At 39.2% G+C, this 27,944-nt stretch overlaps 1 protein-coding gene across 1 annotated transcript in view; it reads right to left on the reverse strand.

The window, feature by feature from the left end:
- The window catches only part of SECISBP2L (SECIS binding protein 2 like), a 61,701-nt gene extending 54,013 nt beyond the window's left edge, over positions 1–7,688 (reverse strand). Inside the window, 1 exon segment of the mRNA XM_032343657.1 lies at positions 7,483–7,688. Coding sequence (XP_032199548.1) covers positions 7,483–7,506 — 24 coding nt within the window. The 5' untranslated portion in view covers positions 7,507–7,688.
- Between the last annotated feature and the right edge of the window lie 20,256 nt (positions 7,689–27,944).

The following is a 27,944-nucleotide window of genomic DNA, read 5'->3' on the forward strand; positions in this document are numbered from 1 at the left end:
GCAAAAACTCCTTCAAATGCTAATAGCCTAAATCCGTAATTTTCACCGCGATAGTCAACAGAACTCAAAAATCATTTGTGTAAGGTATAAAATATTAATCTAATAAATGCTTCCCCAGGAGGAAATTAGGGGGAAAGGTTGATTTTCAACAATAATGCACAGATAAGGGAAACCTACTTTTATAGTTCATGCATAGGCATAAAAAGAGGGAAAACATAAATCACATTTTAACTATACTGAAAATTTAATTTGTAGTATATCTGTGAAAAATCTTAAGTCTTTCCGAACATATGAGTACTCTCTGAACAGTTTTATAGATCTGTATAGAAGGCATTAGGACAAAAAACAAACCAAAAAAGGCATTAGGAATTTTTAAATGCAAGGAATATGATTACATCAAATTTCCATATGAAAAGGAAACAATACTAATATAAAGAAATAAAATAATTTAAAAATAATAAGTTTCATGATACCTCTCTCCAAATAGTACCAACTCATAAATTACTTTGGAAACAAATTCAACTTCTTGCTCAAGTCAAAAGTTGCAACAAGTTTTTATACTTTGTTTCATTTTTCTTTGTAAGAGTTTTATGAACTTAGGCAACTCATGGTCAAAAAAGTATCACACACAATTTATAACTGATATCTGTACATATATACACTATATACCCTTAAATATCAAAGTTTGTAATATTTCTATTCTAAGTGCAATTCTAGATATCAGAGTTCAACAATAAAACTCACAAACACTGAAGTGATCCTTTGTTTTTAGTAAAAAAGAGAAGCTGCTATAGTCAACAGCTGCACAAACAGAAGATGTCACTAGTAGGAACAGACTGGCAAACTTTCTCCTACAGTTACAACTCTTCTATGGTCTTAAAAGTTGTTGTTGTGACTTTGGGACCTTTAGTATCATACATTAAAATGAAGCATGTGCTATTCTCGGGCCTAAAAAGTAAAGTTAAATCCCAAATTATTCTTAAAATTCTACATAATAAAGCCCATACAGACAATTGTTAAGTAACAAGTTCTGGCAATATTTTAATTAAATTAGTATAGAAATCAAATGTTGTCCTACATAGTAGACAACAAAACATTATAAAAAAAATTGGGCTAGTTATTTCATACAAGGATATTCCTTAGTTTGAATTTTTTGGTCTACTTTTGACAAGATCTATTTTTTAGGAATAGGAAACTTTATAGCAGGGTTGTCTCCTTAAAGTAAACATAAATATAAAGTAAGTCTAAACTACACAAACTCTAACTATTCCTGTACCACTATTTGCTTTAAAAAAAAACTATATAGTAAAGTTATCTTTATCTTTCAGATATTATTTCAGAATTTTACAAATGAGTGAAAAAATTATAATAATCCCAAAACCTGTATGGGAAAAAAATAATAAGCAGTTTCACATTCCTTTTAAATTTAGCATATATTAGGGGCTTCGGGGTGGCTCAGTGGGTTAGGCCACTGCCTTCGGCTCAGGTCATGATCTCAGGGTCCTGGGATCAAGCCCCGCACCGGGCTCTCTGCTCAGCGGGGAGCCTGCTTCCCTCTCACTCTCTCTGCCTGCCTCTCTGCCTGCTTGAGATCTCTCTATGTCAAATGGATAAGTGAAATCTTAAAAAAAAAAAAAAAGTAGCATATATTAAAACAAATCATAATAAAAAACCTTCTTTGATGTGAATAATCTAGATAACCCAAGAATTTATCAGAACATGAAAATATAAAACCCTTCCTTAAAAGAATAGATTAAACAAATGCACTCAGATCACTGAAAGTCTATATAAATTCAACAAATATGCAATGAGTACATGTTCTGGGAAAAGTGCTGTACTAGACTGGTTTAAGAAAAATGGACAAACATTACTATGAAGCACCCAATGGCAGGAAATGCACACTAAACTCCTCTGGGATAGAACCTCCAGAAGAGTGCAAATAATTTTTCCAGATTAAGCAACAGAAAAAAACACCCACTTAGAATCAAAACTTAAGTAGAACATAATAAGGCATTCTCCCCACAGTGAAATTTCAGTATGTACCACACACCTACAGAAAAAATATGACCATGGAAAGCCTCTACATCCTTTCTATATTAAGGTAAAAATATAATACATCAAACATTAAGGTATTTTATATCTAATGGGCAAGAAAAATAAATGTCTTCCAAAGGAAAAAATGAATAATGCTTAAGAGATACCCGCTGGCTATATTGCTTTCGACTGGAAGGACTTCTATGGCAAGTAAACACTTGATAAATCAACTGTAGTAGTTATATATGTAGGTTTTATAAGACTTCAGAAAATACTGAGAAAAAAAGACACAAAATATTTAACTAAGACTGTCCACTTGATTTACTATTCAAAACTCTTCCTCTTTTCTTAAAACAGATTACACCTAATCCTATTTAAAACCTGATGATACTTTTCTAAAAATCAGCTCTCTAAATTTAACACTGGTCTTTGGATTACCTAATTTATTAATTTCTGGTTTTATATTTCTTTTCCTCTCTTGCTTTGATACGCTTTCCCTACTAACTTCTAACCCTGGACACTTTATTTACCTTTTAAAATATTTAATAATGAAAGCATTTCTAACTATGCATTTGCCTCAGAGTATAGCTTCAGCCACATCCCATAGGTTTTCGTATGTATTACTTTTTTTTTTTTTTAAGATTTTATTTATTTGACAGAGAGAGACACAGTGAGAGAGGGAGCACAATCAGGCAGAATGGGAGAGGGAGAAGCAGGCTACCCGCCGAGCAGGGAGCCCCACGCAGTGCTCAATCCCAGGACCTAATCATGACCTGAGCTGAAGGCAGATGTTTAATGACTGAGCCACCCAGGGACCCCTTCATGTGTATTACTATTTCAATAACCCATAATTCTACTTTTTTATTTCCTCTTGATTAAGGGCTTAGGGAAAAATGTCTTTTTAAATTTCCAATGGTCAGGGTGCCTGGGTGGCTCAGTTGCTTGAGTGTCAGACTCTTGGTTTTGGCTCAGGTCATGGTCTTGGGGCCCTGGGATCCAGCACCACATTGGGCTCCCCATTCAACAAGGAATCTGCTTCCCCTCTCCCTCCTTCTTCCCTACTCCCTCTACTCTCTCCTTGTCAAATAAGGAAATCTAAAAAAAATAATAATAAAGTTAAATTTCCAAAGGTTATTTTACTTTCCTTTTGATTATAAAAGTATTTTTTAAAACCTGTTAAAGTAAATCATTTACTTATATTCATTAAGGCCAATTATAAGTAGTAGTGAATAATAAATGTTTTATAGTAACTTATTTAGAATATATTTAGTTTGCAACGCTGATACTATTTGAAGTTTATCAGTTATTTAAAAAAAAGAATATAAACCAGGTGATTTTGTATCTTTATTGGTGAATAGCACTCTGCACAAAGTTATGTGTATTTGTTATGTTTGCTTTTCTAAGAGTTAAAGACACTGGTGATCCACAGTTTTATAAATTCTTTTTTTTTTATTTAATTTATTATATTTAATTAATTTATTTTATTTTATTTTATTTACATTTATTTAATTTATTACATTTATTTTAATAAACATTTTTTGTTTAAATTCAATTAACATATAATGTATTACCGGTTTCAGAGGTACAGGCCTGTGAATCATTGGTCTTATATAATACCCAGTGCTCGTTATATCACATGCCCCTCCTTAATGTCCATCACCCAGTTACCCCATCCCCCCACCCCTACTGGCAACCCTGTCTGTTTCCTATGATTAAGAGTCTCTTATGGTTTGTCTCCCCCTCTGATTTTGACTTATTTTATTTTGTCCTCTCTTCCCCTCTGATCTTCTGTTTTGTTTCCTAAATTCCATGTATCAGTGAAGTCATATGATAATTGTCTTTCTCTGATTAACTTATTTCACTTAGCATAGTACCCTCTAGTTCTACCCATGTCATTGAAAATGGCAAGATTTCATTTTTGATGGCTGTGTAATATTCCAATGTGTGTGGGGGAGGTTTGTGTGTGTGTGTACACAACTTCTTTATCCATTCATCTGTCACTGGGCTCTTTTCGGTTGGCTACTGTGGACATTGCTGCTATAAACACTGGGGTGCAAGGCCCCTTTGGATCACTACATTTGCATCTTTGGTTTAAAATCCAATAGTGTAGTTGCTGGGTTGTAGGGTAGCTCTATTTTCAGCTTTTTGAGGAACCTCCATGCTGTTTTCCAGAGAGGCTGCACCAGCTTGCATTCCCACCAAGAGTGTAGGAGGGTTCACCTTTCTCCACATCCTTGCCAACATCTGTACTTTACTGATTTGTTAATTTTAGCAATTCTGAATAGTGTAAGGTGGTATCATACCATGGTTTTGATTTATATTTCTCTGATGCCAAGAACTTATGTAGGGGTGCCTGGGTGGCTCAGTTGGTTAAGCATCTGCCTTTGGCTCAGGTCATGATCCCAGAGTCCCTGGATCAAGTACCACATCCAGCTTCTCCCTCTGCCTGCTGGCCTGCTGCTCCCACTGCTTGTGCGCTCTCTCTCGTGTGTGCTCTCTCCCTCCAAGAAATAAATAAATACAACCTTTAAATGAACTTATCTGATGTTAATGTACTAAAAATTAAGCCAACATTGAAATTATTTGATAATACAAAAGACACTATAAACTTCAAGTGTTTTGTCACTTCTAAGGCCATTGTTCATTTTTTTAAAAAATCTCAAAATATGGCCTTAAATTTCTTAAAAACAGAAACATTTAAGCCTTTATAAACAAATAAACTCTGTGATTTATTTTTCACATCCCTTTACACCAACATTTTGCCCACAAAGGGAAAAAAAAAAAAAAAAAAAAAAAGGCATTATACCAAGTAATAACTGTTCTTAGACCATCTAACTCTGGCAATTAAATTACTGGTTTTGATTTATTGCTAAAAAAAAAAATACTCCTGAGATCCTCTTTTGGATATAACATTCTTTCCAACAGTCCCTATTGCAATTATGTTATCCAGAATATATTCCCAGTAACTTACTTTTTATAAACTTGATCAACATATATACAATTTATCTTTTTATCAAAGATTTTCTTTTTTAAGAGCACTATGAATACCTTCAGGCAAAACACACTCAGGTTTGTTTGTTTAAGTTATTCTTGTGCAATACTCCAAGGATTTCAATTAGGTTAACGTGAAATGCATAGTTTGTATGTAGTACTATTTTTTAAGAAATCAAATTTCTATAAATTGCTAATCACTGCAATGATATGAGTGAGTTTTAATGCTGCAGGCATTCCCCCAAAATTCTGAATATAAATGAACAGTGGTTTAAAATGAAAAAAAAAATTTTGTGAGGAAAATGGAAATACACATATCACATACACTTTTAGTGACTTCTACCTATCTCAATTCACTTCGTTAGTAAAAATATAAAAGTACATTCCAAAAAACCTAGAAGTCATTACATTACTCTATGGTATAATGGAAACAATGAAGAACTTCACAAAGTGGAGAAAGCTCAGTTCTAGCTCCTAATCTATCATTAAATTAATAGTTCTCAGCCTTTTTTCAGTGATAAGATTCTTTTGAGAATATGATGAAAATAATGGAGCCTTGCCCCAGAAAAATGCTAATATAAAATGAAGCACACTCCTTCCAGGTCATCCATCAACCCCCGAATTAACTGCCTACAGCCTGAACAAGGCAAAGCAGCATCCCTTTTCTGTATCTAGGTTTCCTGTGAGTGTGTAGCAAGTGGGAAGAGAGGGTAGTTAGAATTATTCTCTTAAGGTTAGGCTGAGGAAGAGGCAGGAGGTACTAGAGTGAAAAGGGGAAGAAATTCTTCAACGGAAAACCTACATTCATGATTTCTCTCTAATCCTTACATTTCTACAAGGTTTTAATAGGTTGTGGACTTTGGAAAGATGTAGGATGAAAGAGGAATAGGTTCTCTAGTTTCAATAATTTGCTCACAGCAGTTGCTGTTAAGATAACCACACATAAATAGCTATGCTAAATAGTTAATTATATTTCCTGTAAGATGAAAGGAACCATAAGTATACATATGGTAGCATTACTGCTTACAGTTTTGGCATCATGATGAAGAACCAAAGAGTTTTTTAACCTTTTCATTAGTGACACACATACAAGAAAATTGTTTAAGAAAATTTCCTATTCAATTGTCAGGCTTTGATATTAAAAGCACTTCTGATAGATGCCTTAAAAAATATTTTTCATTAAGTTAGATATAGGCTGTATATAGGATACTCCGGGTCACTAGAAAGCTAAGAGAGTCCAATCAATTTTGCTTTGGTAAATCTACATATTATCTCATAAAACTCATCTCTGTTTTCAAATTCATATTCTCCTAATATTTTTAGTCAAAGCTTTTGTAAAAAAACAAAACAAAACAAAACCAAATATACACAACTAGGAATCTGTCTGTTAAAAGAGCCAGATTTCAAAATCAAAATTGCCTTTGACTGGCTACATATATACTGAAATCTGGAAATCTTGTCTCATTTCCTCAGATACTAATTATCTATTTGTGAAATAATTAGGCAAATCGCTAGTCTTTTTCTCCATCTATTTGCCTCCCTCAACACTGGGCAAAGCCTTCAACTGAAGAGAATGCATAGTGAATAAACTTCGACTTCATCAAATTTTAAGTTTCACAGAGGTCTCAAGGACGGAAAATACTAACACTCTGCGGGGGGGAGGGGGGAGAGACCGCTTATTTTGGATTATTATTTACATTTTCATCATCCCTGCCTCCCAGCAACTACTCGCATGGATAATCAAGAATTTAATACAACTAAAACCAAAGCAGAATACTAATGGCACTACTCTGTGAATATGAAAACGGTCTCGGAAATGAATTCATAATTCAGATCCAACATTCTTAAAATATAACCTCAGTTTTTCAAAAATACTAATTTTTGCAAAATGGACAGAAAAGCAGGGGAAAAACCATAGTATTTCATACCTTAAAGGAAACACCTCTCTAAAACCACTGCGAAAAACAATGATCTGCTCCACGGAACGTTGATCCAAAAAGCCCATATCCCCCTGCATCTGTAGTTTCCACACATTCTGTGACAGTCTTACTGGGTGAGAAGCCTTCGAAAGCCTTGCCACCTTGAAAACACATTCCAGAACTAAAAACGGCGGGGGGGGGGGGGTACTCGGTGGAAGTTATAAACCCTCCTCTCAGGCGAGCACTGACAACTTGGGAGTCCTCCGGCCCCTAACACCAAACCACCGAGGAGGGGCAAAAACGAGTCCCCAGTCCGGGGGAGGGGGTAACCAGAGCTGGAAAAGCCCCCATCCCCGAGGCAGCAATTGAAACAATGCAGGAGTGGGGCGCCGCCAGGCTCTCAGGCAAGGGGAGTCTGCTCCCGCAGGAACCCCAGGGCCCCGGCGGTCCAGGCCCACGCTCAGGGACCAGGGCCTGCTCCGGAGGAAGCGGCGACCCCCAGCACCCGGCTCGGCCGGCCCAGCCCGAGCTCACGTACCTGGTCAGCGGGGGCTCGGTCCATGGCGCCTGCAGCCGCAACGGGCCTGCGTTAGTCGGTGTGGAAAGCGCCTCGGGCCGCTTTCTCCATGGCCCCCCGCTCGAGTCGAGACAGGGCTCAGGACCTCCGCCCCTATCTGGCTGGCCCTGACACAGACTCTGGCTACGCCACTGGCCGAGGGGGTGGCTCCAGCTCCGGGAGAAGGAGGAGGCGGTGGCAGCCTCGGGGAGGGATCATCTGGGACGGAAGCCTAGGAGGCCCCAAAGAGGGGGCAGGCGTAATTGAAAATGGCGGCTCGCGGAAGGGAATGGTGGGAGGGGTCGAGAAGTGGCGTGACAGCAGAAATCCTGAGCAGGTGGTTGCCGGAGCCTCGGCTGGCTGACCTGGAGGCTGAGGCCAAGTGGAGATTCCTGTAAGCAGGTGCCCCAGACCACTCTGCGCTTTGAGCCGGACTTAGCTGTCCTGGACTGTTAAACTGGAGGAATGTCCGGCCGCTTGGGACCCAGAACACCTGGGTTCCAACCTTCAGGGACCCCAGAGACTACTTCATTATTCCGAACCACCTCTTAGTAATGTAGGAAGAGCTTTTAGCTGCCCACTGTACATAGCGATGCTTCCTTATGTTATCCAGCTAAAAGAAGTCATGACCATAAGGGAAAATACCACAGAAGGGTCCCTGGAGAAAAACTAAGTGAGGAGGGTCCACAAATGCTTATTGATTAGGTAATTCGTTTGTCCAGGCCCACGCTCACCTCCACCCTCACCTCCAGGCTGATCTCGCCTATCTCAGAAACCCTAATTTTACTGAGTCTGTATCACACCAACCAACAAGTAGGTAGGTACTCTGCTAAGTTGCTTTTCTCCCTGTGGTTATTGATTGTTCCTTTCATCTCCAGCTCATTAGCTCCTCGAGGAAAGACTGGGCACTTCGTAAGCATGGCTGATTCCCTCTGGGCATCTCCTCCCACAAACCTTCCAACGGGTACCTCTTCCCGGAATAGTTCTTCCTTGCTGGTCAGCTCCAGGATGAGGAAGAAAAATAAAAAGCTTTATAAGCTAAATTCTACTTAACTGAAGGAAAGGGAGAGGAGGTGGCTCCTGTTTGAGGGACTGGAAAGGAGATTTACAGCTGGGAAAGAGACTTTTAAGCAGTTTGCTTTGTCATGCTTCAGAAGACATCAGTAAAGACTTAAATTGCCTTTTCATTTGGTCTAGGTTGTTATTCTGGTTTTGTTTGGATACAATTCCAAGAAGAGGCTGGTCTGTGAAGCTTCTAACTGTACTGACGTTGATACTGTACTTTGACCTGGTAAAAGGAACTCTATATTGGGTCAACAAGAAAGACTTACCTCAAGGCTGGCAGCAGAAACTGTTTATAAGGAGAAACATTCATATTTATACACAAAGATCTTTCATTTATTTAGCTCGAACTAAATAAAATATTTTTATTCTCAAATTTTATGTTTTAATGTGCATATGTGTGCATGTGTATATATGTGCTTAAATTGTACACATATGTCTGAATGTTACATACATGAAGAATTCATGTAATGTAGCCCCTACTGTCTATCAATGCAGAATAAATTTAGGTTTGCATAGAAAAGCTAAGCTATTTATAGGAAGTCGTTATGTAAACTAACAGATGATCATCCTTCTTCATAATTGTAAGATAAAAAGAATTCTGAATTTTCAGAATGTCTCCCCACTGGCGATCTCTAGCCATAAGACACCCAGATCCAAGTAAAAAGATGATAATAATGCAGTACCAATATAGGCATAAAAATACCACCGTGCTAGTTTTCCTTCCTGCTTCTAAGGAGTAATCTGAGAAAATTGAAATAGAGCCTAAGGATCTTTCCCTATTATAGGATTTTTATGACTATGAAATCATTCTCATTGAGAATCTTCTTTGTAGAAGATATTCATTTAAATTTTAAAATATAGAATTGTAAGAAATTATATGAACTAATGTCACAATGCCATTCTTGTTTAACGCAATCCTAGAAGAGTACATAGAAATTAGAATAAAAAATTAAATTATATGAAGAAAAAAAGACATTTAAAAATACTACTTTGTATGGATGATATGATTGAATTTTAATTAATCATTACATGAAGCAACAGATATATAATGTGCCAGGTCCTATGCTAAATACTGCAGGTATAGCAATTAACAAGACACTGTGAGAGCAGAAACCACGTTTGTCTTCTGGGGAAGACATACATAGAACAAGTAACTACAGGTAAGTTCCAGGTCATGAAAAAAGAAGTTCAGTAGGTTCTACCATGGTGTGGGATTGAAGGTCAGGAAAGTCATATGTAAGTAAATGGCATCTAAGCGAAGACCTGAAGGGTGAGTAGGAGTTAAAGAAAAGAAGTAAGCAAGTGGTTCCAAAAAAATAGCTAATGTGAGGACTCTGGGATAAAAGAATCCGGCATTAGTACTTAAACAAGCTCATTCCTTGGAATGAGAGTTGAGGATGAGAGGGATAATCCAATAGAGCAAGGCCTCTGACAAAGCAAAACCAAAAGAAATTAGCCTTAGATGGAAGGAGGTCCATGTTGTCCATAATAATGGAAGGAAAGGAATAAAGGGTAGACATGACTGCAGATACATTTATAAGTTGAAGGAATTCCTGACTATGGCTTCTATTTTCTTGGGGAAGTAGGGGGCCAAGATTATCTGCTGACATGGAAGGAGGCAGAGTTGTGATGATCATGCACTTGTCAAAACTCAACAAACATAATTTAAGAGCTATGCATGTCATCACATATAAATTTTGTATCAGAAGAAAAAACTATAAACATTGAACTCCAATTTTAAGAAATTCCTGTTCTTACATAACCCAAATCTCTATCAAGATATGGAATGTTACCAAGAACTCCAGTGGCTTTTAAAAACTTTAAAATTCACAGGGCACCTGGGTGGCTCAGTGGGTTAAGCCTCTGCCTTCAGCTCAGGTCATGATCTCTGGGTCCTGGGATCAAGCCCTGCATTGGGCTCTCTGCTCAGCAGGGATCCTGCTTCTACCTCTCTCTCTGCCTCTTTCCCTACTTGTGATCTCTATGTCAAATAAATAAATAAAATCTTTAAAAAAATTTTTTTTAAATAAAACTTTAAAAATCAAATATTTGTGTTATTCACTGCTGCATCCTTACTACCTGTACCAGTTCCTGCCACATAGCAGGTGCTCAATAGATATTTGTTGAATAAATGAACATGTGCTACGATATTAAATCAGGATTTTTTCATTCAGGGTTGGGTTTTATTAGACATATACATTACTTTGAATAAGCAGGATTCAGTAGGGTAGGACCACAAAATTCTTTCAGTTTTGCTCCACTAAGTCTTGAGATTTTCTGAGGACTGCTCTTCATTCTGCCCTGGATACTTTTTCGTGAAGTCCACACAAACTTCATTCCAAGTTAAAGCTTTGCCTTTTCCCAAGCCCAGTCCTGCTTCTGGACTACAGTGAGTTATGTAGTACGGGCCACTTTTATTCAGTTTTCTACCATTTACATCTCCACTTCCTCCACCTTAACTACTCGCTGATTAAGCTTTCCAATTCCTTCAGGTTTATATTGTGCAGGGGAGGGTAGTAGAGCTTCTCAGATGTCTCAGTTACAGGACATGCGCAAAGTCACTTCTAGGCAACCACTTACAACCCTAGCCTTAGCTCTTGGGATTTTTTTTGGGTTTAGCCTGCTGCTTGATCCCTGGGGGGTTCAGCAAAGTACTCATTTAGCTGGACTCTGTTTTAAACTGGCTTCAAGTATAATTCTCTCCCACCATCCCTGGAAACATTTTTGTTTGCTACACTCTTATCACTTATCTCTCTACCCATCCATTCCGCCATAAGTCCATTAATTCATCTTATTTTTGGTGTGTAACGAAGTAAATTGCTTACATCAGTACCCTTTCTCCTGGGAAAATTCATGTTTCCACAGTTGTCGAAAGTGTGGCTTGTTTCCAGGGCTCTCTGTCTCCCTCTAGTCTGCCTTTGGTTTTCTTAGGAAAAAGTATCAGATCCCAAGTCCTTGTACTACCCCCAACTCCAGGCGACATGTATCAAGTTCTCCGAGTGTTTCCCTGAAAGCTCCTCTTACATAGCTTGAGATTAGGGGAAGCATCTCTTTTTTCCCCCGTGGGTGGAGTGGGTAAGTATCAAATGTCTCCAAAGCGACACTTTTCCTGAGTCATCAGTCCCCCACCCCACCTCCATGCTCTCTGGGCTGGGCATGAATGATGAATAATGCTAAGCCTCAATTTCCTAGCATATTTTGTATGTTGGACTAACACCTGGCTTAAGGATATGGAGGTACTTGGCTCCTAACCTATGGTCCTTTGGGCACTTTCAAAACAGACAGCATCCTTATTGGATGTCATGTTACATATTCATTGATTTAACAAATATTTTTTAGCACATATTTTATGCAAGGCACCGGTCTAGGTAGTGAGAATGCAACAATGAACAAAATCACTCTCGTGGAATTTATAGTTTAGTCTGGATGATAGACAATGAGCATATAAAAAAGATAATTTCATGTAGAGATGAATGCTGTGAAGGAAATAAAACATGTTATTGCAGACTACTTTCATAGGTTGACCTCTGAGATGGAGATATCTGGCCTGAGATTTGACGAATATGAAACGGAAATACTAAGGAAAACAAAGGGCCCCGTAGGGGAAAACCTTGTCATCAGAGTAACAAAACGGAGGAGACGGTTGTGAGTAGAGAATGGTGGGAGGGGAAGAGTGGTATGAACAATGGACTGAACAGAAGTCTAGAGAGCCAAGCCAGACCATGTAGGAATTTATAGGCTGAGGTAATTTTAATTTCAGAAGCAATCTGGAGGATTTTAAAGGGGTGCAGCCAATTCACATTTTGGGTCAATGCTAAAGGTCAAATATTAAAATTAAAACTTTCTTTCTGGAAGTATTAATCTGAATGGTTATTTATTTATGGTTATTTAAGAATTGAGGGACACCTGGGTGGCTCAGTCAGTTAAGCGTCTGCCTTCAGCTCAGGTCATGATCCCAGAATCCGGGGATAGAGTCCCCCGATCAGGCTCCTTGCTTAGCAGAGAACCTGCTTCTCCCTCTGCCTGCATCTCTCCCAGCTTGTGTGCTCCCTCTCTCTCTCTCTTAGAAATAAATGAAATCTTGGGGTCCCTAGGTGACCCAGTGGGTTAAAGCCTCTGCCTTCAGCTCAGGTCATGATCTCAGGGTCCTGGGATCAAGCCCTACATCAGGCTCTCTGCTCAGCAGGAAACCTGCTTCCCCCTCTTTCTCTGCCTACTTGTGATTTCTCTCTCTGCCAAATAAATAAATAAAATTTAAAAAAAAAGAAAGAAATGAAATCTTTAATAAAAATTGAACTATTACAATTTTATTACTTAAAGTGTTATGGTCAAACTTTAGAAGTTTGGAAAGATACAGCCACAACTTTTCAGCATTACAGTTCCTACATGTTTCTGCAGTCACAGCATTGCACACCTATTTTAAGTAAGAACTCACTTAAAGCCTCAGTTAAATTCAGATAAGGAACAAGATATTTTTTGGCTAGCTATCCTGGTATAGAATACTCCTAATAGTGATGTTGCCACCTGTTATTAAGTTTTTTTTTTTTTTTCCTTTCTAATAGGAACTAAGGTAGAGTTTTATCTGCTTTAACTCCTGGACTAGAATCAGCCAATAGAGATAATTCAAAGTCATGGAAGCCCTCTAGAAAGTGAGGCTTGTGCTCTGATTGAAGAAAATGCTTTGTGAATATTTTCAGATGTAGACCTAAGATTTTACTCTCATTTAGATTTTTAATTTCTCATAGTTTATTTCGGCCTGGCTTTCATTTTTAACTTGTATGTATATTTTTGGCTCAAAGGGACAATTTTCTTCCTAAACTTATCTAGCCGACCTTTCTAAATATCGTATTAACTTTCAATTACCTCCCTACTTAATTCCTTCAAAGCTCTCAATGATCTTTTTATATAAAATTAACTTTCACAACCACCATTATTATACTGCAATTTAAACTCTGTATTTAAACTATTAATAGAATTTCAACATAAGGATTGCATCCAAAATGCTTACCTATATCTGAAAGTGTATATTCATATAGTAACAATAACTCTGACTGGCATACCATGTTCTTATAACTTATATGTTATGTTGATTAGATATGATACTTACCATTGAGGTCACTTGATGGATGGCCATATTAAGTTTGGGGTTGCCAGAAACTGAAATAGGGATTAACAATTATTTTTAAAAGTAATATGTAATTGACATAAAACATTGTAATAGTTTAAGTTGCACAATATAATGATTTGATATATTGTAATACATGTAAAATATATGGTGAAATGATTACCACAATAAGTTAAGATTTTTCACCATGCAGTTACAGACTTTTTTCTTATGAAGAGAAACAATTTTCAAATATATGATACAGTATTATTAACTAAACTCATCAGGCTATATCTGACATTCTGCAGGACTTACCATATAACGGAAAGTTCGTACCTTTGGCCCCCTTTACCCATTTTGCCCATCCCCCTCCCTCTACCTTTGGCAACCACCAATCTGATCTTTGTATCTGGAAGTTTGGGTTTTTATTAGATTCCACATATAATTGAAATCATATGGTATTTGTCTTTCTCTGTTTGACTTATTTCATTTGGCATAATGCATTAAAAGTCCACCAGTGTTACTGCAAATAGCAGAAGTTCCTTTTTTAAAATGACTGAATAATATTGAATTAAGTATCTAGATCTAGATATCTCACATCCTATGAATCCATTCATCTGTCAGTGGACACTTAGGTTGTTTCCATGTCTTGGCTATTGTAAATAATGCTGCGATGAATGAATATGGGGGTGTAGCTGTTTTTTTCAAGATAATGATTTCATTTCTTTTTGATGAATATCCATAAGTGGGATTGCTGGATCATGTGGTAGTCCTATTTTTAATTTTTTGAGGAACCTCCATACTGTGTTTCATAGTGACTATAGCAATGGCAATGATGGTGAAGCTGAAAAGCAGATTTTGGCCGAAAAGCAAGGCCAGAACGCAGGGGAAGTTGAGTATATAGCTCACTTTTTTGCAGAAGAGTAACATGCTCTAATGGCAGGAAGGTGGTTAAGGAGATAGACCATAGGATCAAAGCTGCATAAACGTAGTATTAACTAAAAATTACTACAGGTAATACCTACATGTTTTCAGCCTAAGAGGTAAACCCAACCAAATTCTTACATATTAGTGGCCCACTGATAGGGAAAAAAGGACCCGTTGATAATATTAATGGTATGACAGAAAGATGAGTGCCAGATTAAGAATCAACAACTTGGGTTAAATCTTAACTGTACACCTGAGAAGCTGTGTGTCCTTGAAAGTCACTTAAAGCCTCTCTGAGCCTCAGTTTCCTTATCTACACATTGCACAGGACTATTGAGAGATTCAAATTAAGGTAATGCATGTGTGAACACATTACAGACTCTAAAGGAGTGGTTCTCATTCTAGAGCACCTGCATTTTATTTTACTTTACTGTTTTATTTTGTTTAAGTAGATTCCAAACCTGGCATGGGGTTTGAACTCGCAGCCTTGAGACCAAGACCTGAGATCAAGAGTCAGATGTTCCAGTGACAGAACCACCCAGGCATTTCTCTAGAGCACGTTTAAAACTGAAATGCTCAGGCCTCTTCATAGACTGACTGAATCAGGGTCTCTGGAGCAAATTATCCCAGCCAGAGTCGCCATAAAAATTTAAGTCAGGTTGTACCCCTTCTCTGTTCAAACTTTCCGGTGGAGCTTTCCATCTCAGAGTAAAGCCTAAATTCTTAGAGTAGCGAATGAGGCCTCGTGATCAGGACCCCACCTCTGGCCTCATTTCCTCCTCTTCACCCTTACTCCTTCGGCTCTAGCCTCCTTTTTGTTCCCATAACATAACAAACACATTCCCATCTGGAAACCGTTGTCCTTGCTGCTGCCACTTTGTCCTAGCTGCTGAGTCCCAGGCCTGGGACTCTACACCTAGTTACTGCTCAAGCCCTCTCTTTAGGCTTTTGCTGGAGTGTTAAGTTTTTTTTTTTTTTAAGATTTTATTTATTCATTTGACAGACAGAGATTACAAGTAGGCGGAAAGACAGGCAGAGAGAGAGGAGGAAGCAGGCTCCCCGCCCAGCAGAGAGCCCGATGTGGGGCTCGATCCCAGGACCCTGGGATCATAACCCAAGCCGAAGGCAGAGACTTTAACCCCCTGAGCCACCCAGGTGCCCCTGGAGTGTTAACTTTTGAGTGAAGCCTTCCCTTACCGCCCACTTTAACACATCATGCATGCACGCAATCCCTTCTTCCTTCCCCCTTTTGCCCCATAGTATTTATCACTATCTGAAGCATTGCGTGTTTTATTTGTTTTGATTGTTTATTGACCATCATTTTCCACTAGAATGTAAGCTCTAGTGAGGGCAGGGATTTTCTTTCATTGTTTTGTCCACTGCTGGGTAGTCCCAGTGCTTGGAACACTGCCTAGTTCATAGCAACCGCACGATAAATAATTACTGTTGCTATTCCAAATAAACGTGCTAAGCAGGTGCTTTACTCAATCTAAAAACTTCACTGATAGCTCACTGCCTCCTCCGAATACCTTCTGTGCTCTCTGACTTTGCTCACATGGTTCTCCCTATTTAGCATGCCCTTCTCATCTTGAAACTCATTTCCTCCCCTTCCTGGATGAAAAGGATCCTCCTCAAAATTCCTCCAGCTTATTGTGCCACATCCTGCCTTAAATTATTTGTGTACTATGTATAATTATTTATATAATTATTTCCTTTCTTGGAGCGTACACTCCTTGAGAACTGTGTTACTCAACAGTGTTTGTTGAATGAACCAATGAGCTTCCCTTGTTACTGACTCAGACATTTATCAGAAGAGGAGAGGTAATTAAATGATAGATTTAAATAGCAAATCCCCTAGCTCCAGCAAGAATACAGGTTGCACGTGAGTCAAATAAAAACAGATGATAACACCCAAAATTAACTCTCAGGTGAGGAGACCCATCACGCCAAAGATCCACAGCTATGAACTGCCTTGTAGATAATCTAGTTTAGTTAAGAGTGACTTGAGGAGAAATGATTTTATTGCACAAATCAACTCTGAGAGTCGGGTAAAAAGTTAGACATGATATGCATTTTTATGGCAGTCAGGTCTTCAGCCTTAGCCAGCTAAAAACAGGAAATAACTTCCCAGATTTATTATGATGTCCTTCGGATTATTTTCATTAACTATTCCCAATCTCAATCTTTATTGGAGGACACTATCTTATGATAGTGAAAACAGTGAATCTCTGACACTTCCCCTTCACTCGGATACACTATATAACCTGAAACTGAAAAATCTTTTTCAATTCAATGGTTTTTTTCACCCTGCTTTTAAAAACTTTTGTTAACAAGCTATCTAGATTTTTCAGGTCAGTGACTCATATCCTTAGCTCCCCAAACCTAGGTTCTTTCTGGAATGTCCTTTCTGAACCAGCAAAAGCTTACTTCATCGGCAGGGCCTGATTTTTTGAAGCCAGGAATTTATGAAGCTCAACCAGTGAGCATATAACTCTTCCCCATCTTGGATATGCTACCAGTTCTCTTTAAGGCTTCCAACCAGCATGACTGAGTGAGACATGTCTCATGAGTCTCAGAAGGGAAAATAAGAAGCTGGAGTTAAATAACGAAAGCTGGCAGAGAGCAAGCCTCTGAAAAAATTCCTGTGCCAGAGAATACCATAAAAAAAAAAAAAGCATACGTTGTAGATGAGAGAATTTGATTTTTTTCCTTTTCTTGACTTTTAAATATTTTTACATACATTACATCATAGCAATAAGAGCAGAATAGGAAAGAAAGAAAATCACCCACCAACTCATCTTTCTAACAAATGAAGAATTTTTTTTTTCTAGTTGCTGCCTATCTATATGCATAAACACCTACATGACAGTTTTTATTTATGTAACCTGGAGACTCTCAGGCCTATTGCACATTCAAGTGTCAGCCCACTCTCTGGAAATAAAGTAGGAAGAAATCACTGTCTACCTTCTACCCCCATTCTGGGGCCTTACTCAGCCTGAGGCACCCAGGAGGTCCAAAGGCCCATCACTGACCCTGGAACACAGCAGGGTTTCTCCACAAGACCTCAAATATCATTTAAATCCCTTTAAACAATAGCTGGAATCCTCATTTGGCGATCATATCAAATCCATACTTCCTTGCCAAACTATAGAGTTCTTGCATTATCTCAGCCTGTGGATAGAAGGTGGTATTAGTGATAGAAAAAAAAAAGGGTAATCATATTTTTTAAAAAGGTATAAAAATCCTAAAAGGTATCAGTACATCCATGTAGTGATTTCATCCCCAGACCCATCAACACCAATGTCAACAAGAAACTACACGAAGTGTTTTTATTGTCTTACTTGGTTATAAAACCCTAGCCTCTTCCCCAGTCCTTCCACAATCCAAGTGGGCAGAATTCTTAAGGAAGAAAACTGTAGCAATTTTCAGCTTGTCGTTCCGGCTGACCCACTCCCTTTCTTTATGTGGACTTGGAACAGGCCGGCCATTCACCTGCCAGCTGACCTTGGGGTCTCTGGATTCCCAGCCATGCTGAGCCTGAACAGGTTACATTTCATAGGCTCTGAACTGGTCAAGGTCTCTGAAGGAGAAATAGTAGGAGCCATAGCCCCTGGCTGTCAAAAATAATGATCTGTTAAGGTTATCCACAATGACCCCTTATGAAGTAGTAATAGTAACAAGATGCCTACATCCATTGTGCCAGAAACGGTGATGATTCCTTTCCAGAAAGTATCTCATGAAATCTTTACAACAGTACATGAGGTAGGAATCAGTGTCCTTTTTTTTTTTTTCCCCAGAAGGGGAAACTGAGATTTACATATCTCGGTTAGCTTCCATAAGAGCTATTAGAGTTAGAATGTGGCAAGACTGGAATTGGAACGCAGCAAACAGAGGAGCCTGTCTGTAAGGAGACCACGCTGTCTTGCTGATGAGAGGGCATGCAGGGACGTTAACAGCTTTGCTTTGGCACTCAGGCCTGTTCGGTGCCCAGCTGGGCAAGGGCTCTTAAATGCTGCATCTTATCGCATGTGCTCGGACTCTGACCATGACTGGAGTCACACTGTTGAGTTCTCATTCCAGCCTGAAAATGCCCTGGGGTAGAAAATTACCTTGCACTTAGTGAACAATCATACTGGGACAGAGAGAGGAACTAAAGCTTCAGGGGAAAGGTCCTTCTGGCAGGTTCATGCAGCAAGCACCAGGAAGTGGTTTGGGATGACCCAATCAGCTGGGATCAAAGACGAACGGCAGCTGCACTGCTCCAGAGACTCAGATGTCCATATGTCTGGTAATATACTTTGCCAAGGGCACAAGAAAATCTATGGTCTCCTTCGCAGACGGTAAATGTATCTGTTCCAAAAGATGGGAAGCCAGTGTGTTTGGAGGAGGAAAGGAGGGGGGCAGAAAACGCGCATCCAGGAAAAGAGAAAGGAGAGGAGAAATCAGAGCAGTAACTAAAGCAGGGACAGAAAGGCTGCAGGACGCAAAATGGGCATGGTAGGAACTCTTCCTTTTTCTCAGTCTGCCCATCACCAAAGCCTGAGGGCTGAACCAGTGAGGACAGAGCGGAGGGGCACACACCTGCCCTGCCCGCATCACCCCATCTCACCAGGTCTCCCTGGCTTTCTCTCCAGCTCTTCCTCCCCCATTCTGCCATCCCTTCCTCTTTTCCACCTCTCCATGCTTTACTTTCTTTTCCTCTGCCCATTTTCTCAATCTGTAAACGCTCTGAAGCATAGAGCGCTGAAAGGGCGGCCAGCCCTGGCTCTAGCCTGTGACTCCTGACTGTGTTGTTATCCTGGGAATGAGGGGAGTGGGACATTTAAGTCCAAAGCATGCAGTGTTTCTGAGATCCCTGAGATCAGGTCCTGAGGCTTGGCAGTGGATAGCACCGTAGCACTTCCAAAGGTGTAACTCGGTTCTGTGCCTGCCTACTCCACCTGGGACCCCGTGACACCTTTGAAGTACGTCTTGTGTAACATCTTGCAGTTCCACTGCTGCAGGGGAAAGATGTTTGCTTGCTATGGGAGTCTGTTACTTAGTGCTATTAAGTGTTACTCCTTCCAAGATCTAGTTTGATGTTTTTGTGCCTTTGTGTTCTTGAAATTGTATGTTGGTGTGATTAAGTTTGGACTTAGTTTCAAAGCATTAAAATCTTTGTTTTCTCACTAGAGGAAAGTCTGTTCTGAGGGAAATCTACTTTATTCAGAGGGGAAAGATGCAATGCTACTATATAGACAGATATCAGGTGGTAAAAGTCACTCTTTAGCACCGTTGGTAAGAGTGCTAGGCCATTTGCTCATTCAACACATAGTTAAATATGTCAGCAGTGATATCTGCTCTAAATAAAATTAAAGTTTGGTAAAGGGATAGTATATATAGGTGGGCTATGTTAGAATGGTTGGTCAGGGAAGACCTCACTGAAAAAGTGACGTTTAAGCAAAGCACTGAAAGGAGGGGAGTGAACCATGCAAACACTGGGGAAAGAATGTTTCAGAGAGAAAGGACAGCAAGTGCAAGGGGCCTGAGATAGAAATGAGCTCAATGAGCTAAAAGAACAACTAGTTCTAATTTGAAGGCCAATCAAATTAGAGTAGACTTTGGAGGAGAGCAGTATAGTTGCAGAGGTACACAAGCCTGTAAGGCTATAATAAATAATTTTTTAAAAGATTTTTTAAAAGAGAGAGAGAGCACACAAGTAGGAGGAGCAGGAGAGGGAGAAGCCTGCTGAGCCTGGATCTAGGACTCCATCCCAGGACCCTGGGGTCATGACTGAGCCGAAGGCAGACACTTAACCATCTGAACCACCCAGACGCCCCTGTAATAAATAATTTTGATTGGGTTATAAATGTGATGACGAATCATTGGAAGGATTTGTTTTTAAAAAGATAACTTTACCCTCTGATTGAATAGTAGAGGAGAACACAGGCAGAAGCAGGACAGCAAGTCAGAAGACTATTAGGGTAGCCAAACTAAGAGAGGATGGGGGTTCTCAGGTTTGGGATATATTTTGTAGAGAGAAAAGGACTCGATGGATTCAGAAGTGGGTTGTGAGGGAAAGAGAAGATTCAAGATCACCTTTAGGCTTTTAGCTTGAGCAATGGGTAAATGATAGAGCCATTTACCGAGATGAGAAAAGTTTGGGGAAAAGGCAGTAAATCCAGTGTTCAGTTTTATGAAGTTTGATATAAGTTTGAGATTGCCTAAGACACGCAAGTAGAGATGCCAAATAGGCAGTTGAGAGGTGACATTGACTGTGAAGTTGACTAAGACATACTTATTACCACCACTGCTGGTCAATAGTTAGACATTTGAATTTCAAAAAAGGATTTCACCTCCTATCTAGATCACTGAAGTTCACCCTACAGAGCCCTTCTCTCTGTTTCAGTGCTGCTAGGGTGGGGAAGATGGGTATTAAATGAGATATTAAGGAATCACCTGGTTTATGGAGCTCACAATCAAATCTTCCAAGAGTGTCTCTTGAGCAATGACTATTTGACATTTCAAAGGGCCCCAACTAGAGAGATCATGTGCTCCTTTAAATGTCGTCCATAACATAAACAGAACTCTGGCCTACAGGAGCAGCTGAGCATATGGATGAGTGTTCCATAATATCAGCGATCATTTTCAGGCATAGTAACCACTTTTGGAGGATGTGGTGAGTAACAGATTTAGCAGTGTGGAGCATGGATTCTGCAGGAGGAAAGGGCACCTTGAAAGAACTAATACTATTCAAAGGACCATGCTGGATGGAAGCCCAAAACTCATGCCATAAGGTCACATTATGTGACATTAGATGATCTGGATTACTCACAGAACTCTAAAGCCCATGGACTGTATTGCATTGAGATTACATGCTTCCGGATACTTCAGAGTATTTAACAGGATTAGTAAATAGCCATGCACGCAAAAATGGAAGATTTTTCTCAGCCATGGCATTTCAAGAATCAGTAAAGACTTTTCCCACTCTATTTTCTCATGAGGTGTCTTGCCAGAATTACCAAATAAGCCTGGACTTCTTTAACATTGCAACGTTCACACAGCTGAGCTTGCCAAGGCCTTCTTTGTGTAGATACTATCACTCATCCTTTATAGAGATAGAGTCTTCTGGGAAGGAACATAGAGACCTGGGGCAGAGCATGCGTGCCATTAGAAAAGTCTGGTCATAAAAGGTGTCAGCAGAAATCTCAAGGTATTTCCCAAGAGACTGAGAGCTTATAAAGTTCTTTCTAGCTTTGTCCTCTTTTAATTGGTTCAAGTCTGTTTGGCATCTCGTCCTTCAGAGGAGTTGCTTACCAGTCAGACCCTGTTATCGCACTCATTCATTTGAAAGCTAGGTGAGTGTATTTTGCTGTTAGAAAAACATAGAAAGAACTTGGTTATCTTATTAAACAAGGTCTCTTCAAATCAGTTGCATGTACCACCATGCTGTATGTCAGTCCTATGCCCAGGCTCATTAACTGGGCCTATGCTGTGAATGGGCAAGGTTAGAGTTTTATTAAGTTTATTAAGTAGACCTTGATTAAGTTCCAGCAGTTAGTTAACACCGTGTTATTTGCAAGTCCAGAGAATGAAGTTTGATATAAGTATTGACCTAGCTCAAGACTCCCAGTGACTTATATTTTTCAAATTGAGGTAAAATTTACATAACATAAAATTAACAATATTAAAGTGTACAATTCAGGGGCACTTAGTATATTCACAATATGGTGCAACAATCACCTCTACCTAGTTCCAAACCATTTTCAACACCTCCAAAGGATACCACTCTGTTAAGCAGTCATTCCCCATTCCCCTCCTCCCCAGGCCCTGGAAACCACTGCCACTAAACTGTTATCCTATTCTGGATAGTTCATATAAATGGGATCGTATAATATGTGATCTTTCATGTGTGGCTTTTTTCACTTCAAATTACTTATTATTGAAGATGAGACTGCAAATCCCCAAAGACTCTGATATCATCCCATCATTTCTGATATCTTTAGAATTTTCCCATGCTTGAGGGAGACCCTGGGTCTCCAGGATTTCAGATTCTGTCCTCTATTAAAGAAATGCTTGAATGAGGCATGGATGGATTCCCGGGAAAACCTCAGGAAGTTCTAAGTCATTTTAACATATCAAGTATCTGAGACAAATAACACCCTCAGCATCTGGAGATTTTGGCAATGATGCAGTACATACGATCTTTGATGCACTTATTACAAAAATAGTTGCTCTGAAGAGAGTGTATAATGTGCTAGAGCCTAACGAAAGATGTATTTCCTGACTTCAAGCTTCCCATAGTCCACTGGAGGAAAAGAAAAGACAAATGATCAGACATTAAAATACAATGTAGTAAGGACCGTGACTCAATTAAGCGCAGGGTACCACGGACTCACATGTGAAAGTACCTGTTTCTATAGGAGATGTTGGAGGGCTACTCCTTATACTCCATCTTTCCTCCACAAAAGGCTGAGTCCTTGTGTTGCTAATGGAAAAGCAGGTTTTATACAACATGAGGTAATACTTTTCAGAATGTTTAATGGTTGTTGACTTTGGAGACCGTCCTAACTTATTGCCTAAAGAGTGCTGTTACCATGGGTACTTCTCCTTAGATTACTAGTGTTCTGCATAGCCATTGATGCCAAGCAGCATTAAGGTACAAATTGCAAACTCAGGATAACATTCCTTATGGTATGGGACCGGACATTTATTGATTGACCCAGAAATCCTTGCTAGTATTGGAAGAATTATTTTCTACTTAAACTCTTCAACAATTTAAACTCACCACAGCTTTTGAGGGGACTCTATTGTAAGAATAATTACGTTCTGTCTCAGCCCTCTGCTACAGTCTTAAGTCTGCCCCCATTATTTGCAACATACATGCGTTACTACACATGGCCTTGCTGTCTTTGCTCAGGATCAGTCTCAAGCTGGACGGCCGCTAATGGTTATCACCATTTCTGTAGCATTATGGACACACCCACTTTTATAATATTTAAATAAAAATAGCTCTTGGGTACCAGCCTCATGTCTCCTTGTCCTCAGAAATTTTATGCTTCCCTTTCTCCTAGTTACTTCTGATTCTGATGTCCTGCTCCTGCTGAATTCTCAATCATTGCCCTGGGTCTCACCCGTTGTACTTACTGAATCTTTTCTGCACCACATTATCCCCATACTGGACACATTTGATCTCTCTACTCCCCAAAATGCTACTTATCAAAGCAATATCCAAATAATTAGAGACAACTGAAAATGTTCTAATGCAGGACAGGACACCAAATAACTTAAAATTGCATATTGTAGCCAGTTCCAAAGTCCCTTCGGCCATTTCTCTCACTTTTTTTTTTTAACCCACCTCTTTTTTCTCTCCCTTAATTTCCCTCAGAATTCAGATTTTCTCCCATTTTATTATTATGCAGAGCCCCCCAGTTCATTCTGATGCATGCAAAACTTTGAGAAGCCTTGACTTAGACAGACGTTGACTATACACAGTAAGTCCGAATATGCAAATCTACTTCATCATATTTAATGGTTGCATGGGTTTCATGATTCCATACTCATGTGCATTTATGTTGTTTCTGACTTTAATACATGAATATACATCAGAAGAATACATGTAAAGATTAAAACAACCATGAGAAGATCTAGCTATTTTATTTTATGTTTAAAGATTTTATTTATTTATTTGAGATAAAGAGAGAGTGAGAGAGGGTACAAGCAGAGGGAGCAACAGGCAGAGGGAGAAGCAGGCTCTCCACTGAGCAGGGAGCCTGATTCAGGGATCCATCCCAGGACCCCAGGATCATGACCTGAGGTGAAGACAGACACTTAACTGACTGAGCCACTCAGGTGCCCCAAGATTTAGCTATTTTAGATGAAATTTTTAAAATTCCTTCAGTGTTGGAATATTGTTTAACAAGAAATACAAATTGGAAGAGAGAATGTTCGGTAAGCTAGCAAAGGGAGGGAGCTATGCATTCTCCATAGAAGACACGGAGCTCACTGTGGTGGGTGAGAAACTCTATAAGGCTAGGGACTATGTCTGATTCGTTTACTTTCATATGCCCAGTGCCTTGAGCAGCACCTGACACCTGAACAGCTTAGTAAGTATTTCATGAATGAAAGGATTAAGTAAGTGCTGCTGAGTCTGAAATTGTATAGGTCAAGGCCTGGGCCTTGAACTTTTGGACTATCCAGGACTGTAACTGAGACCCTACTTCATGCCCCAGAACTTGTCTGCCTCTGGGAGATGCCCACGACAACACCATAGTGAGAAGCCAAGAGTGCCTATCAGCACTCCTTTCTTCTGAAAGACCTTACCTTTCACCCATCAGTGAGCAGGTTCAGCAGTCTGGTTCTACACCAACTGAGTCATGGAAGGTACCAAGCAATTATTGTTACTTTTTATTTAGTTTTAATAACGGTATAGTTTCATGCAATAAACTGAAAAGAGCCAAAGAAAGAATAACGGCATAATAATCACGGTTGACCCTTGAACAATGTGGGAGGTTAGGGTTGCCAACCCACAGCACAGTCAAAATTCTGGGTATAACTTTTGAGTCCCTACAAACTTACCTCTTAGTAGGCTACTGTTGACCAGAAGCTTTACCAATAACATAAATAATTGATTGACATATATTTTGTATGTTCTGTGTATTATATACTGTGTTCTTACAATAAAGTAAGGTAGAGAAATGAAAATGTTATTAAGAAAATCATAAGGAAAAGAAAGTACATTTACGGTACTGTACTGTATTTATCAGAAAAAAATCCATGTACAAGTGGACCCATGCAATTCAAGCCCATGTTTTTCAAGGGTCAACTATATATATATATATATATATATATATATATATATATATATATATTCATACATATATATAACTATATATATATATAATACAAACACATAAATATATATATTTTAAAACATATATGAAATTTATATATATCAAATAATATATTTAAAAATCATCAGGATGGGAAATTTGAAGAGTGGGGTACAAATGAAAGAAGATGGGCCATCAGCTGGTAATTAGGGAAGCTGAATGGTAAGTAGGAACTCATAATTAATATACTGAATATATATTTATAAAGAATAGTGTAATGATTATATCATTCTTTCTTGTTAAAAAAGTTCTTCAAGTCATCAACAGGTGCTGTCCTAGAACCACATGCTGATTCTCCCACCTGTACACCAACTCCTGGATATATGTCTCTTGTTCCCTTTTGTACAGCAAAGCACATTCTGAATCACAGTCCTTCTTATATTTTAATGCACTTAATACCATCAGTCATTTCTTCTCTTCCCTATATCATCAATCTCTACCTCTTTTCCGGATTATGTGGCCTCAGTCTTTTTTTTTTTTTTAAAGATTTTGTTTATTTATTTGAGAGAGAGAGAGGGAGAATGAGAGAGAGAACATGAGAGGGAAGAGGTCAGCAGGAGAAGCAGACTCCCTGCCAAGCAGGGAACCCAATGTAGGACTCGATCCGGGAACTCCAGGATCACAACCTGAGCTGAAGGCAGTCGCTTAACCATCTAAGCCACCCAGGGACCCTTGCCCTCCATCTTTAAATATAACTTAAATGTCTCCAATATTAAAGATCAAACAAACATATACCCTTCAATTCAGACACCTCCTTCGGTAATTGCCCTATTTTATTCTGTTCCAGAACCTCCAAACTTACCGAAAGTTGCCCATTTTTCTCTTTATATTTCTTGACTTCTCTTTCAATCTACTCTGGTCTGGCTCTTTCCTCATTCATCAAGGATGATGGATATCACAAAATTCAATGTGCATATTTCAGCTGTTAAAATAACAACTTCAGCCCAGATAGTCTTCTTCTTCAGAGAGACTCATCTCCCAAACTTTGGTGACATCTCCATTTAGATATTCCATGGTTGCCCCAAACTCAGCATGTTCCAAATAGAACTCGTGGTCTCTCTCCAAACTTGTGGTCCTTCATTTTGATGAACCACCAATAATTATCCAAACAAAAAAACATACGAACCATGTCTTTTTATTTTTAAAACGGCTTTATTGAGGTGTAAGAGATATACCTCAAAAAATACACACATTTACCTGATCTGCTTTTCTGTCACTATAGGTTAGTTTGAAGTTTTAATTTTTTTTATTTATTTTTTATAAAGATTTTATTTATTTATTTGACAGACAGAGATCACAAGCACGCAGAGAGGCAGGCAGAGAGGAGGCTGGGGAACCAGGCTCCCTGCTAAGCAGAGAGCTCGATGCGGGACTCAATCCCAGAACCCTGAGATTATGACCTGAGCCAAAGGCAGAGGCTTAACCCACTGAGCCACCCAGGCACCCCTAGTTTGAGGTTTTTAGAATCTTATGGAAATGGGATCATATAGCATGACTCTTTAATCTGGCTTTTTTTTAGTCAGCATAACTATTTTGAAATTCATCCATGTGTTATGTGTTTTAATAGTTCCTCCCTTTTCATTAGTGAGTAGCATGCCATTTTATTTTAGGTCATAATTTTATTATTTATTCCCTTGCTGCTGGCCATTTGGGTCGTTTTCAGTTTTGGGCTCTTATAAATAAAACTGGTATAAACATTCATGTACATATGGACATATGCTTTCATTTTTCTTGGTCCAGTTTCTATGAGGGGAATGTCTGGGTTGTATGATAGGTTTTATTTTTTAATTTATTTTAAAGAATTTATTTATTTGAGAGAGAGAGAGATATCAAGAGAATGAATGAGAGAGAGAGCATGAGCAGGGGAGAGGGGCAGGGAGAGAGGGAGAAGAAGACACCCTGCTGAGCAGGGAGCCTAATGCAGGGCTTGAGTCCAGGGCTCTGGGATCATGACTTAAGCCTAATTAAGACAGGCGCTCAACCAACTGAGCCACCCAGGCACCCCTGGTAGGTGTGTTTTAATTTTATTAGTATTATTTATTTATTTATTTATTTATTTATTACTGGGAGAGGACTTTTTAATTTTAATTTTTAAAGAAACTTCTGACTTTCTATAGCAGACATGATTGACTACCTGCCCAACATCTCACCCTCTGCTTCCTACTCTTCATTGTCTTCTCACTGGCAGAGGCTGAAAGGTAACATATGCTTTCCCAGCACCCTTTGTAGCTGCAGTTGGGTACATGGCTCCACCTGGCCCAGGGACCTGAAGGGAAGTCGACTGGAGGTGTGGGATAGGAATGTACCAGAAAGATCCTTTGCCACTTCTGTGTTGACACCCCTTCCCACAGAGGGGAGGGTTCAGAGAAGCAAGTGGTCACACCCCCTTGAGCCTGCAGCCTCCTTCCGCATGAGCCTCTGGGTACCCAGGGCCCTGAATTCCCTATCCTCACTGGCCCAAGCGCCTCCACAGCTTT

This window comes from Mustela erminea, chromosome 5 (genome assembly GCF_009829155.1).
Source record: "Mustela erminea isolate mMusErm1 chromosome 5, mMusErm1.Pri, whole genome shotgun sequence".
In the NCBI taxonomy this organism is placed as follows: Eukaryota; Metazoa; Chordata; class Mammalia; order Carnivora; family Mustelidae; genus Mustela; species Mustela erminea.